This window comes from Mus pahari, chromosome 10 (assembly GCF_900095145.1).
Source record: "Mus pahari chromosome 10, PAHARI_EIJ_v1.1, whole genome shotgun sequence".
NCBI lineage: Eukaryota > Metazoa > Chordata > Mammalia > Rodentia > Muridae > Mus > Mus pahari.
The window spans coordinates 112,408,930-112,422,157 of NC_034599.1; the positions used below are offsets into that span (position 1 = coordinate 112,408,930).

Below are 13,228 nucleotides of genomic sequence, written 5' to 3' on the forward strand. Positions count from 1 at the left end.
AAAAAAAAAAAAAAAAAAAGTCACACCTGCCTGTGTTCACACACCAGACTGGGGTTTTGACTATTGGGGGTGAGTGACAGGAGCTTCCACAGAAGCTGACACACTCACAGAATGTGACAACATGTGAACTACATGGTTCAGCCTGTGACCCACAGGGAAAGCACGGGTGGTGCGGAGCCGAGATGCCCAGTCAGTCATGGCTGTGGTTTAATGGCCTGGCAGCATGTCAGATGCAGAGGGCAGGTGGATGAGCGCCAACGTGGGAGGATGGAGACCCAGAGAAAATAATTTCCATTTCATGGAATAAGGCAGTGGGCTGGGCACAGGGCAGGGGTCAGCCCCTCTGCTCCAGCCTGCACAGCTGCTGTAGATGTTGGATTTCTGAGCCTGCTCTGCTCCAAGGGGCCTGGGGAGCACATCCACAGAGGTGCGCCCCACTTTCTGACCAGGGGCTCTAGCTGGAGGTGTCTCCCTCCTGTTCCTGCCCTCCTTTAGCCCTCCCTGCCTGTCCCCCGTGTCCCCAGGAGGTACCAGCGCTCCGCTGCTGAGCAGGATCATGAAGATGATGAAAGTCTCGAACCAGCTGTGCTCCACTATGCGGTAGCAGGTCTTTCGCAATCTCCACCAGACCTTCCCTGGGGCCTGCGTCGTGTCTACCATGCAGCAGGGACAACGTCGGACGCAGCCTGTGGGGGAGGGCGACAGGCCCGTGAACACTTCGGTCTGATGGCAGAAGGCCGCCCGTCTGAGAGGATGACTAAAAGGTTGGGTCGATGGGGTACATGGTATGGGGTCAGAGTGGGGAGGTCTGTGGGCGCTCTCTGCAGAGCCACACACTCAGCAAACACTCTGTGAGGATGCTGGCTGGACTGAGCAGGGGGCGGGGCTGGGGATGGCATGGGTGCCAGCCTGTTCCCCTTAGGAAACGAACTCTGGAAACACTCATCTCCCATGATCTACCCCCTTGGGAATGGTGGATCCCTACATGACCGCCAACACTGGGGGGGGGGGTTCCCTGTGACGGAGAACCACAGCTACTGTCCAAACGCACCCATTCACAAAGGTGCGATGTCAGTCACCGACATGGCCATATACCAGACACTTGGGTAGACAGGGAAAGACTCCATGTGCAGGGCATGGTGGACCTGGGTTAAGCTAGCTCACACGTGCCTGCCACACCACAAGCACGGGGCTATCATCTCTTAGGAATACTGTCCAGCCCTGCACCATGGGCAGACCCACTATGACCCACATCGCAGGGAAATGATAAAGGGAAGCAGACTCCAGCTCAGGGTGAGCACGGCCCAGGTGCCAAGGAGCTCTTGGGTCTCCTGTCCCCTCTGGGTGTGGCCGAGAGCCGCCCAGTACCTTCGGTGAAGCAGTCCTCTGGGTCCTTGACGTCCTCACCAAGGTCTGGGATTTGCTCCAGGAGGTCTGCGGTGTTGGTCATGTCAGCAGTACTACCCTCCGAGTAACTGTCCTCGGGGGTCTGTGGGGGGAGGGAAGGGACGGCGTGGGCTGAGGACCAGCCTCCAACTCCAGCCCAGCATCTGGGGCAAGCCTAGGTTGGGTGCAGATGGCTCCCTCTTTGCACACCCGTGACTCTGAGGTGGAGGTGTCTCAATGCCTGCCACAGAGCCACTTAGGGAGGGTGGAGCAGAGTCTGGGCCTCAGGATTCCCGGGTCTGTGGTTCCGGTGTGTGGGATTTAGGGCCGGGGTGTGCCGGAGTGAGGGATTTGGGAGAACTCAGGGTAAGGAACACATCTTGCTTGGACAAGACAGACAAAGTGGTGGGGACTAAGGGATCACCCATTGGTACGCAGACACATTATCCAGAACAGAATCAAAACCAAGACACGGGCACACAGCAGCAGGTCAGACATGCAGAGAACATGCCAGCAGCAGATCATGCGTCCCACTCACCTCACACACACTACAACTGGGGCAGAGAAAGTGCTGGAACCTTCCCTCCCTGGCCCTAGACCTCGAGAACTAGCTTGGTTCCGAGGGAGGTCTCAGGTCGGGGGTTTTCAACCCTTTGGGTTGCAACCCCCTCGGCAAACCTCTATCGCCCCCCAAATTCACATTACGATGGATAACAGTAGCAAAATTATAGTTACAGAGTAACAGTGAAATGATTTTTTGGTGGGGTGGTCACCACCATATGAGAAACTGTATCAAAGGGTCACAGCCTCAGGAAGGGTGAGGACAGCTGCTGCTGCTGCAGGAAGGACATCTGATGGCCTGTGAGTGTCTGTGCCTTGTGTCTGAGGGCAATGTCACATACCTGTGAATAGGTAGAATGCCCTGTCCCACTACCATAAAACCTGAGGCTTAGCCAGCCCCTCCTCCAGTTTAGCTAGTGGACTGACCCCTGGGTGGTCACCCCAGCCTTAATGTGGGACAGCGCAGAGGGTCCGGCTTGATGCTCCGTGGCTCCCCACTAGCACACGCTGAAGTCGACTTCAGCAAACCTGCTCTTGGCCTTGGCCTGGCTCTTCTCCGAATCTGCTTCTCTTGTGCCCTTCCTGATCTCTCTAGGGATCACTGCCCCTACAAGTCATTTACACGGAGGTCCCCGTCCCTACCTCTGCTTATGGGGAACAGAACTTAATGACAGAAGAGTCAGGAGGGCCTCCATTAAGAAAGGACCCCTCATCCCCCACCGATCTGTTTCCATCTTGTCTCACTCTCCTCTCAGCTGGCCCGAGGCCAGCCTAGGCTCTTGACTGAATGCTGGAGCCTGGCTCTGGCTCCTGCTGCCTTCTTTCCCCTTCCTGGGATGAATCCCCATGCCCTCATCTGTACCCCCTGTTTCTTGTCACTTCTGAGGTTTGTGGTTTCAGCGACTAAGTCTCAGGGGAGGGGACAGCCTGCTTGGAGTGGCCAGAGGGCTCCGGCTCCTTGCCCACGCTCTGGAGGCTGGTTTTGCAGGCTCAGAGCTGAGCATGGCCCAGAGGGTGGTCATGGTGTTCTCCGGATCCTCCTGCAGGAGGGAGGAAGCTCCTTCACTTTCCCTCTCCCCTCCTTTCTGTCTGACAGGAATTCACTGCAGCCGCTGTTGACCTTGAACTTCTTCTGATCTTTTGGCCTCCACTTCCCAAGCCCTGGATTACAACTGTAGGCCGATACTCCCAGTTTATGCAGTGCTAGGGCTTCATGCACTAGGCAAGTCCTCTACCAACCCAGCTACAGGCCCAGCCTGGAAGAAGTCCTTTCCCTGGAAACACCATGGCATTTCTCTCGCCTCCTCTCCCCAGACCACAAACACCTGAAGGGAAGAAGCCGCAAAGCTCACACTCTCTCCTGAGGCTTGGGATCCCGGGTCCTCCTAACCCAAGTCAAGTGTTAGGCCATCTAGAGAGCAGGCCGACCCCCACGGTGACGACAGTCACCGGGGCCTCATGCTCCAAGATCAGCCATGACGGTGGAGCAGTCTGGGGCCTGTCCCACTAGAGCCCAAGTCCCAAGCACTGGGCTGAGGAGTGAGGTCATCCGGCACACTCTGAGCACACGACTTCCTTTCCACATGCTTGAAGCAAGTGAGGCTGAACGGCACGGTTAGTTGGCCCTTGGCTTGGAGGCTATGCGGAGGAGCCAGGCAGGTCACACATGCAATCGAGCAGGCTGGGGAATGGCTACCTCCTGTCTATAGCAGGGTAGGTAGTACCACTCTCAAGTTTTCAAGAGAAACAAGAAATGTGGATTTTTTTTTTTTTTTAAAAAACACAAACGCTCCCAAGTGTGTGGCAGTTAATTCAAAGTAAAGCCTTTTTGTGGCCACGGTGAATCCTGGTAACAGGCTGAGATGCCTCATCCCCTCTTTTTTAATTTTTTGCAGGGAACACAGGGAGGAGGCATCAGTTGACAGACATGGGGAGGGCTGTTCTGAAGATCATCCATGTCCTCTTTGGATATGGAGAGTCACAGGACAAACACTTGCCGATTGGCACAAGAACACAAGGGCAAGGCATGAGGAGAAGGGTGAACGCGTGGAAGGACTGGCCTAGTCGGGCCTCAGAGTCCTGAGCTGGGGTGGACACCATCTTTACTGTCAGGACACTGGCTTCCCACCCTCTTCTCTGCAACCATCTCCATGCTGTCCGTGACACGCTTGCCCTGGTTCCCCTTGGCAAACGCAGCCGGTGCCGCGGCCCCTCACAGCCTGACCCTGGCCCCGGCAGCAGACCCCACCGTTACCTCACCGCACCCCGGGGCCCGGGGCTCCGCTTCCCGCTCTTGCTGCCAGTCTGCCTGAGACGTACTGGCCTCGGCTTCAGAGGACGTGGTCTCTGACACCTGGCTCCAGGCCCTGGGCTCCTGGGGGGGCTCGTGGCCACCAGACACAACTTGGGATTCCTGCTGAAAAGACCCCATGAGCAGAGCCCAAACACCCGGGCAGGGGGTCTCCAGGGCCCTGGTCTTGTGGGCTGCAGCCCCTGCCCACTGCTTCCTGGCCTCTTCATGAACCTCCATCTACTAAAGACCCACTTCCTCTGCTGACTCGGGTCAGTAAGTGAGAGGTTCTCAGTAAGTATGGGCAAAGGACCCAGTGCCAAAGCTCAGCGTATTTAAGACTCCCTGAAAGGGCGCAACTGGACCACGATGCCCATCTTATGATTGCTATCAATGCTCCTCAGGAGGATGCACTGACTTCTCAAGTTCTGAAGATACTGCAGTTAGCCTGGATTAATTTCCACAACACGCGTGCATGCACGCGCGCGCGCACACACACACACACACACACACACACACACACACACACGAGCACACACGCACAAGCTCACGCATACTCGTGCATACCCGTGCACCTGCACAAGTACGCAGGCATGTTTGTTCTGGTCCCAGGGGACGGGGAAAAGGAGTAACAGCCAGAAACCAACTCTCATCTCTTATGCAGGAGACACCGGAAGCTGTGGTCCTGTAACCCCAGCCTTGCCTCCCTCAACCGCCTATTAGAGCCCTACAACAAGGGCCAAGGCTGGACTGCGAGGCCAACTGAGGCAGGAGGAGGCAGAGCTGGGCCCAGCTACTGCTAGCTGAGGAAGCAGCCAGGAAGGGCCACCAACATGGAGGGGACCTGGTTACGCCTGACTGAGGGATCTCAGGAGCTGCACGGAGCCCAGCTCAGGTCACGGGAAACCTGAGGGGACAGATACTCTGCCTTAGCCAGACCCTGGTCCTAAGTGTTAAAAGCGACAGGTTGAGAGATAAGATAGTGGTGTCTCTGACACCTCCATCTCAGGGATACTTATTTTTAAATCTCAGAATTAGCCTCAGGCATGGGAGGAGGGGAGGAGACAGTTGGGAGGACACCACACTGTAGCCCTCTCTCCCCTGAACATCTGTCTCTGCTGGTCCTGGTGCTGGACAATGGGCAGAGCTGGGGGTGGGGGATGGAGGTATTCACCAAGAATGCTGAGCTATGCCTCGTGTTCCCTGTCTGTTAAGGTCAGCCAGGGATGAATACTAACTAACAGCATAAACGGACAAGCTGGAGTTGGCACCTTCTGAGGGGCCAGCTGCCGTGGGGCTTCCTCTCTCCCTGTGTCACTGCTGAGGTAGTCTAGTTGAGGCTAGGAGCTGTGCTCTGGACTCCATACAAGCAGGTGGCTGTCCCGTCAGGACGGGTGGGGAGATGGCTGACCTGCTTGCTGGACTCTTCCTCCGTGCCCAGGCTGTTCTCCTCATCCTCTTCCTGGTCATCGGTGTCTGACTCAGCCACTGCGATGGGAACACACACAGGCTCCGTATCCCCGGCGGTGCCCGGCCGCTTGTCTTCCTCGAACCGTGTTTCCTTGCGGGCTGGGGGCGCCTTCTCCATCTCTGGGGGTTGTGGGGACCTGGGAGCAGCGATACAGCTGGGCAGCTGGCTGCGGGTGGCAAGAGCTGCAGAGGGCTTCTTAGGTCGCCGCCGCAGGAGCCCGCAGCAGAAGTCCCAGGTGGTCCGCTTGACAAAGCGAAGGCCCCTTTGGATGCGAGCCAGGGCCAGCTGGAGGTTGTTCATCTCCCCATCCTCGTCAGGGGCTGTGAGGTTGTCTGCACTGAAGGAGCTGAGCAGCAAGGCCAAGAAGAGATTCAGGACCTGTTGAGGCAACGGGTCAAGTTCACCCAGGCACTGCCTGGCTCTGGAGGGGAAACTGAGGCCCTAAGAGACTGGACTACTCCTGGTGACAAACAGCTCAGAAGCAGAGCCCAGGATGCTGGGCTCCCACCCACCGCTCTCCTTCCCTTCCATAAGGAAGCTTCATCTACACAAGAAAAAATGAATTAAAATTCTTTTTTCGAAAGGCTCAGGCAGGCAGAGTACAGATTCAGGTCCCTTGTATTTCAGCTCAGGGTTGTGGGGAGAACCTCTGTTCATCCGGAGGGTTATAGATGAGAAGACAGCGAGGGGCTTGCCTGGGGTTACACGGGGAGATGAAGGTGAGCCCTAGCACAGACTCTCAGCAGCCTCTGCACTCAGCCCCTCTGGAAGAATGAGGCAGCGGGCACAGCTGGGGTGGGGGGAAGGGTGGCCCCAGGGCTCCCTCCTGGAAAGTGGGGAGTTAGAGACAAGGCAGAAGGTCCTCAGAGAAACCACTCCCAACTTAAAAGGCTTTGAAAGGCTGGGGGAAAAGGAGGCACTAGCCCTGGCTCCCCACAGAGGCGCTACCTGTCGAGCATCTGTGGCTGCTGACAGAGCATTCTGCCTGTGTTAAAATGGTCTTGGCACCCTTCCACATGAGGGTCACAGGAAAGCGAGCGGAGAAGGGACAGCACGGCAGGAAAGGAGGTGGGGAACAGGCATGCCTCTGACTGTGGGGTGTGACACACCTGGATGGACATCCTGGGACCAGTGTACTGCCTGGCCCCACGGAGGGTAATGAAGATGGCAGTAGGCCTGTAAGCATTCCCTGGCACCAGGCGTCTCCTGTCAGTCCCCAGGAAAGAGTCCAGCTGAGGGGACCCTGCGGCCAGGTGGCCACACGAATCTCTGAGCCCCTGCCCCCTATCTCTCTCAAGCCCCTCAGGGATGCACCCCACCACAGGAAGTCCATATCTGCCAGGAAACCGAGGGTGAGCATTCTGGTGAAGGTGGTGGTGACGGTGAGGACCAGGCCTCAGGAAGAAGCCGTCGATTATGAAGTAACTCGCATTCCCATGGCTAAAGGTGCTTCTGTGCCAGCTCTACAGAGAAGTGACCACTTCTGACATCTGGTCACCCTTTCCATGTCCTTACCAGGATTCAGTATTAATCAAAACTGCTATCAGAGCTGACCTCCAGCCTGGCCCCTGGCTTCTGGCTTCTGGGTCCAAGCACAGCCTGCAGGTCCTGCTGCCCACTGCAGGTCCTCCTTGTGGCCCACATCTCTCACCCATTCCTGGCCCCACAAATCCTGACTCTGTAGAGTCCTAGGTCTAAGCTTCAGGAGAGGCAGGAGGCCTTGTCCACCCACTTGGGACCCGAGGGCCTCCGTCTCCAGCTTCCGAAATCTGATTTCTTCCAGGGCTTCCCCGTCAATCATGTGTGGCTCCCAGCCTTGCCTGGTCCCTTCCAGTTTCAGCAGCGAGCTTGCTTCCACCCACGCGGCTGGCCCCAGCAGCGGCCCAGTTCCTGAGGCGGCAGCGTGGGCTGGCAGTAGCGTCCCTCCTCCAGAGCCTCTAATCTTCTTGTCCCCAGGCAGATCCGCTCAGAAATGGCAGGGCTCTGCGTGAGGGGCGGCTCAGCCTGGCATCGGTCTGGGCGCCGGGCACATTTTTGCTTTTCCTTTCTTTTTGGAACAGAAGAGTCTGGCAGCTCTTGGGACCAGGGAGGGGATTAAGTGAGGCTCAACCCCAAGAAGCAGCTTTTGGGGGGACAAAGAGGGAAGATGGGGCCTCGAGCTTTATGTCTGGGGACTGAGAAGGGGAATAATCTGCAGGGTCCTGCCCTGGCCGAGGCACTGGATACTGAAGACAGGTGGGTTTGGGGGACGGCTCTGCAGCCCATAGTTATGGTTCCACAACAGACTGGAAAGTGGATCCAAACGCCCCGATGTGCCTATGTGCTGGTAAGACATTGTGCTGCCCAGAAGTGACGTGGTAGTCACAGCGGGGCCAGACCGAGCAAGTGTTGGTCACCAAATAGATTTATCCAGTGAGGTGGTTCCCACTCTGAGCCGATGACTAACTTTAACCTTGTCTCTTCTCTGGAAACCTTCCTTAACTTCCCTAGCTGGGGAGAAATGGCTCTCATGGATTCTTCCTTGGGGCACTGACCACTTAGTTCTGTCTGAGAGTTGTTTCCCCACATCTCTCAAGTTGGTTGAGTGCCACGAGCTAGGCCATGCTTCCCTCTGAAAGCCCACCAACAACCACCATAATGTTTGGCCTGCAAGAAATGCTTAACCACATGTTACTCTGAATAGAAAACCATGTAGTAATTCACTGGACAAGTTAATAAGTAAGTGAATGAATCAAAACCAAGTGAGTAGCGGATTCAGGTGTAGATGGTGTGCAGATGAATTAACAAGCAAAATGCAACAGCGAAGAGTGACCAAGTCAATGTGAACAGCTAAGTGACCGCTTGCTGAATGGATCAATGAATGAATGGGAGTACTGAATGAGGGGTATATGAGTAGGCTGAATACAGAATGAATAGAAAAGGAATAAGTATGGATGTGGTGGAGGAATGAGTGGAGGGTAGAGAGAGGCGAGAGATGAGTGTGGGATGAATGGGTAGGTGGGTCTATGAGCAGGCATGAATGAGTGTGTGTGAATGGGAAGTGGGCAGACAGATGACTGAATGAGTGGATTGGCAGATGGATGAATGGATGGACAGATAGATGGATGAATGGATGGATGATGGATGGACACATGAATGGATGGATAAATGGATGGATGGATGGGTGGATGATGGATAGATGGATGGATGGATGCACGGATGGATGATGGATGGATGCATGCATGCATGAATGGACGATGGATGGATTAATGAATGGATAGATGGATGGATGCATGAATGGATGATGGATAGATTAATGAATGGATAGATGGATGGATGGATAGATGGCAAATGGATGATAGATAAATGGATGGATGGATGGATGGATGAATGGATGATAGGTGAATGGATGGGTTGGTGGATGATGGATAGATAATGGATGATGAATAGATGGATGGACAGATGGATTGATGCATGCATGAATGGATGGATGGATGGATGGATGGATAAGAGGGTAGATGGCTACACAGGTGAACATACTGATGTGTAGACAAACGAAAGTGAGTTGTGAATTGATATGCTCATGGTAATTGCACAGGGGGATGGCTGAGTGCGTGCATGGGCACAAGGATGGAGAGTTGAGTAGAAAGGAAAAGATAGGCAAATGAGCAAGCAGAAGAATGAAGGGGTAGATGGATCAGAGGCTTATGGGAAGGTGGATGGCTTCAGGGACAGCTAAGTGACTGGCCAGAGAGAAGGAAATGGGGGGTAAATGGATGACGGGATGGATGGGGTTCAGGGTGCATTCTGAGGCCCTTGGTTGACTCACCACAAGGTTGCCAATGACCATGACGAGCAGGAAGACCAGCAAGCAGAGCGACTGCCCGGACACCTCCATGCAGTCCCACATGGTCTCGATCCACTCTCCACAGAGGATGCGGAAGATGATGAGGAAGGCGTGGAAGAAGTCCATCATGTGCCAGCGGGGCAGCAGGCCAGAGTCGCTGATGCGGTGCCTCAGCTCCGAGTAGTTCTTGCCAAAGAGCTGCATACCCACCACGGCGAAGATGAAGACGATGATGGCCAGCACCAGGGTCAGGTTCCCCAGGGCACCCACAGAGTTCCCGATGATCTTGATGAGCGTGTTCAGGGTGGGCCATGATTTGGCCAGCTTGAAGACCCGCAGCTGAGGAAGGAGGGAGAGGAGGGGCCTTGGTGGTGGATCTGGGTTGCTGTTTCTCACGGACACTGTTATTTCCCCAGCTCTTGCCTGAAAGCCATGGAAGGTCTGTTTCCTTAACGCACCAACTAGAAACACCGACGAGTCTCTCTGAGGGAATTCCTACTGATTTCTGGTAAAGTCTGAAGGAAGCCTGCTGGGCTTCAGTCCGAGCCCACCTCTCTGACTTAGCCCTTTCTCTGCCCCACACTAACCTCCTACCTGCTACTCTCATTTCCAGGAGCTTCTTAGCAGATTCTCCTGGCCTGGTCTGTTCTTCCTCTCTCGGAACTGTTCCCACCAGACACTGTAGGCCAGCCAGAGCCATCTGACTCGCCCAGTCACCAGCATCTTTCTTTCTTCTCAGTAAGCACAGAGAAAGATGGCGGATGCTTCATATTTATTGGGCACCCAGGCTGTACTATGCCCGTGCTTAGGATAGACTGACTTAATGTGATTTTCTGATAACCGCATAAGGTTGGCATGGTTACTGCCCTCTTTTGGTCCTCAAAGGAAAAGTGACTTCTGTGAGGTCCTTGGCTCACAGGAGTGGGACTTTCCCTGCTGCTCCCACGGAAACTGCCACACTCCCCCTCTAGGAAGCTGTCCTTGATCACACCACCAGTCCTACCTGGACCTCAGGTATTCCGAGCTCCAAATGTGATCCACCGAGCAAATTCAGTGGCATCTGCGGCCCACTGACCCTGCCTCTGCAGTGTCAAAAGATTCTGGGTAATCTAAGCACATGTCCCAAGTGAGTCACCCACAGACCTGGCTGTGCCTAGTAACTTATGGCTTTGAAGGGCTGTATCTCCTGAGTTTTGCCTCTCATCTGTGAGCTGGGGACCCCACTCCTGGTTCCCGTTGGGACTAAGGAGGCACATGACAGGTTATGCAACTGTCAGCTGATCACCCGAGGAATGTCAGCTGATCAACCCCCGCCCCGCCTGCAGTGGGTCCAGGCAGCTACCAGACGGAAGGAACGCAGCACAGACAGGTTGCCCATGCGGGACAGGCCCAGCTCCATGAGACTGAGGATAACGATGATGCTGTCGAAGATATTCCAGCCCTGCTGGAAGTAGTAGTATGGGTCAAGGGCGATGATCTTGAAGGTCATCTCCGCTGTGAAGATTCCCGTGAAGACCTGAAGAGAGAGCAAGAGTCAGCGGGTCCTGAAGACCCTGGCCAGCAAGCTCCCTACTTCCTGACTCTTGTCCTGCCAGTGTCTTTCCTGAGGCCTCTTAACGACTGGCCAGGCTCATCAGCTCAGAAACAACCAGTACTCATCACGGGCTCGGCAGACAAGTGAGTCTAACAACTTGCAGGAGCAGTTAGGACAGCTACAGCATCCTTACAACACACTCCAGAGCTCCGGCCTTTGCTTCTGCCTCTCCCCAGGTTTCCTTTCTCCTCAGAAAGCACCCTTACCCATGATCCATCCCCCAGCCCATGTGTATTTAAGAAAACTCATCCAAAAACCGGATGAGGAAAGTATCACTGTCCCTATTTCACAGGTACTGAGAGCTGAACTGGTATCTAGGGTCACACAGAACGCTCAAGAGCCCATTGAAGGACATAGTCACAGGTTGGTCTGACACGTGGACTACAGCCCACAAGTGGCTGAGGCGCAACATAAGAAGTACACTTAAAAGTTGAAATAAATAAATATATATATTTTTAAATTTCCTCGTTCTTCAATGTGAGCTTCCTAGATGACAATATCATGCTGCAATGTCCAAGGCTGGACACGCTCTCCCAGAGACATTCCTGAGGGAAGGAACAGAGGCTGGTTTTCCAGGTTTGCCGACTTGTGGAGCCTGTGGTGTTGGCTGGCAGCCATGACACAACCCAAGGCCCTGACCGGCACGATCTCCGGAGGAGGGTATGTCTGCTGAAGCTGTAGCTGGTAGCTTGGCCATGGAGGGAGGCACTTGGAAGCTTCTGGAAGCGGGGGGGGGGGTAGTAGGTAGCACACCCTGGGAACTGTACCATGCTTGCAGCAGGCATGGAGACATGGGGGTTGAAGGTATGCCACCAGGATCAGCGTCCAGCAGGGAGGTGAGCTGGCCTGGGCAACCTTGAGAACTCTGCCGGAGCAGAGACCACACGGCCTTTCATCTCTGTTCAGATGGGGCTCTGAGGAAGCTGGTTGTGGGAGGATTTGCCACACATGCTCCGTGCAGCCCCATGCTCACTGCTGAGAAAGAATTGTCCCTCAGAGGGGACATCAAGATCCTCCAGGCTCCACCCAAATATATGGGCTGTCCTCTGTCCCTCCCCCAGCACACAAGCCTGTCCCCATAGTTTCTCCATCCCATCTCCTCAGGTCTCCTCATCTGTCTGCTCCACCCACAAGACTCACTGCCTTCATCAGAGAGCAAGGAGTCCGTGTGCGTCCTGACCCATCTACGAGGCCCTTCAGGCACGTTCCTCAGCCCCTCCCCCCTCCCAGCATCGGTAGCATCTGGGCATCGGGATCCAGTCTTCTCTCTCTCTGGAATAAGCAGCAGTTCGATTCTGACCCACAGGCTACCCTGCCCCGCCCCCACCTGGTACCACTATGCTCCTTTTCATGCCTCATGGAAGCTTTATGTGCCCAGCCTGAGCGCTTACTCATCTGTACTCAGACCCCTTTAAGCACTCAGCATCCCCCAGAGTCCCTAAGAGAGGCCACTGGCTACTCCTCCTTCAGGACACAGGGGTGGACTTCCCTAGAACCTGCTGGGCACGTAAGGGTGAGAGGGTTTCTAAGGCCTATCAGGTGGGCTTGTGGGTGTCATTCCTCAGTTCAGGGGGCAGGGCTCAGCCAAGGCTCTTGCTCTCCACCTTAACAAAGCTCCCAGCTGTTGGTGAATGGTGTGCACAGAAACACAGAATACCAACCAGATGTGTGGCACAGAGAGAGCTCTGATGCCCTGTGGTCTTAGGCCAGCTTCTCCATCTATCTGAGCCTCGAGTTGGCTTCCTACCTCCCACGAGTCCTCAGCATACCAGTGCGAATGGAGACTTCTCAGTAAGTGGGAGACTTTTGGGGAACCTCAGACAGCAGAGCTTGGAGTTTGAGAGATGATTCTACCATTAAAAGCACAGATTGCTCTTCCAGAGTATCCAGTTCAATTCCCGGCACCCACATGGCAGTTGTAATACCAGGTTAGGGGGTCTGATGCCCTCTTGTGGCCTCCTTGGGCACTGTACATACGTGGTACACATACAGTCATACAGACAAAACACTCATACACACACCAACAATAAAGAATATTTTTTACAGGGCTGGAGAGATGGCTCAGTGGTTAAGAGCACTGGCTGCTCTTCCAGAGGTCCA

The 13,228-nt window shown here is 54.9% G+C and overlaps 1 protein-coding gene across 5 annotated transcripts in view; it reads right to left on the reverse strand.

Annotated features, from left to right (window-relative positions):
* Scn5a (sodium voltage-gated channel alpha subunit 5) overlaps positions 1-13,228 on the reverse strand; it is a 96,865-nt gene that overhangs the window by 29,399 nt on the left and 54,238 nt on the right. For 3 of the 5 annotated variants that reach the window (XM_021205924.2, XM_021205925.2, XM_029543843.1), the window contains exons 15-20: positions 10,877-11,050; positions 9,517-9,873; positions 5,649-6,086; positions 4,202-4,363; positions 1,369-1,489; positions 532-686 (exon numbers count right to left, since the gene is read on the reverse strand). In XM_021205924.2, the coding sequence (XP_021061583.1) occupies positions 532-686; positions 1,369-1,489; positions 4,202-4,363; positions 5,649-6,086; positions 9,517-9,873; positions 10,877-11,050 (1,407 nt within the window). The remainder of the gene's footprint in view (positions 1-531; positions 687-1,368; positions 1,490-4,201; positions 4,364-5,648; positions 6,087-9,516; positions 9,874-10,876; positions 11,051-13,228) is intronic. The other 2 variants (XM_029543844.1, XM_021205926.2) reach the window with 1 other exon arrangement.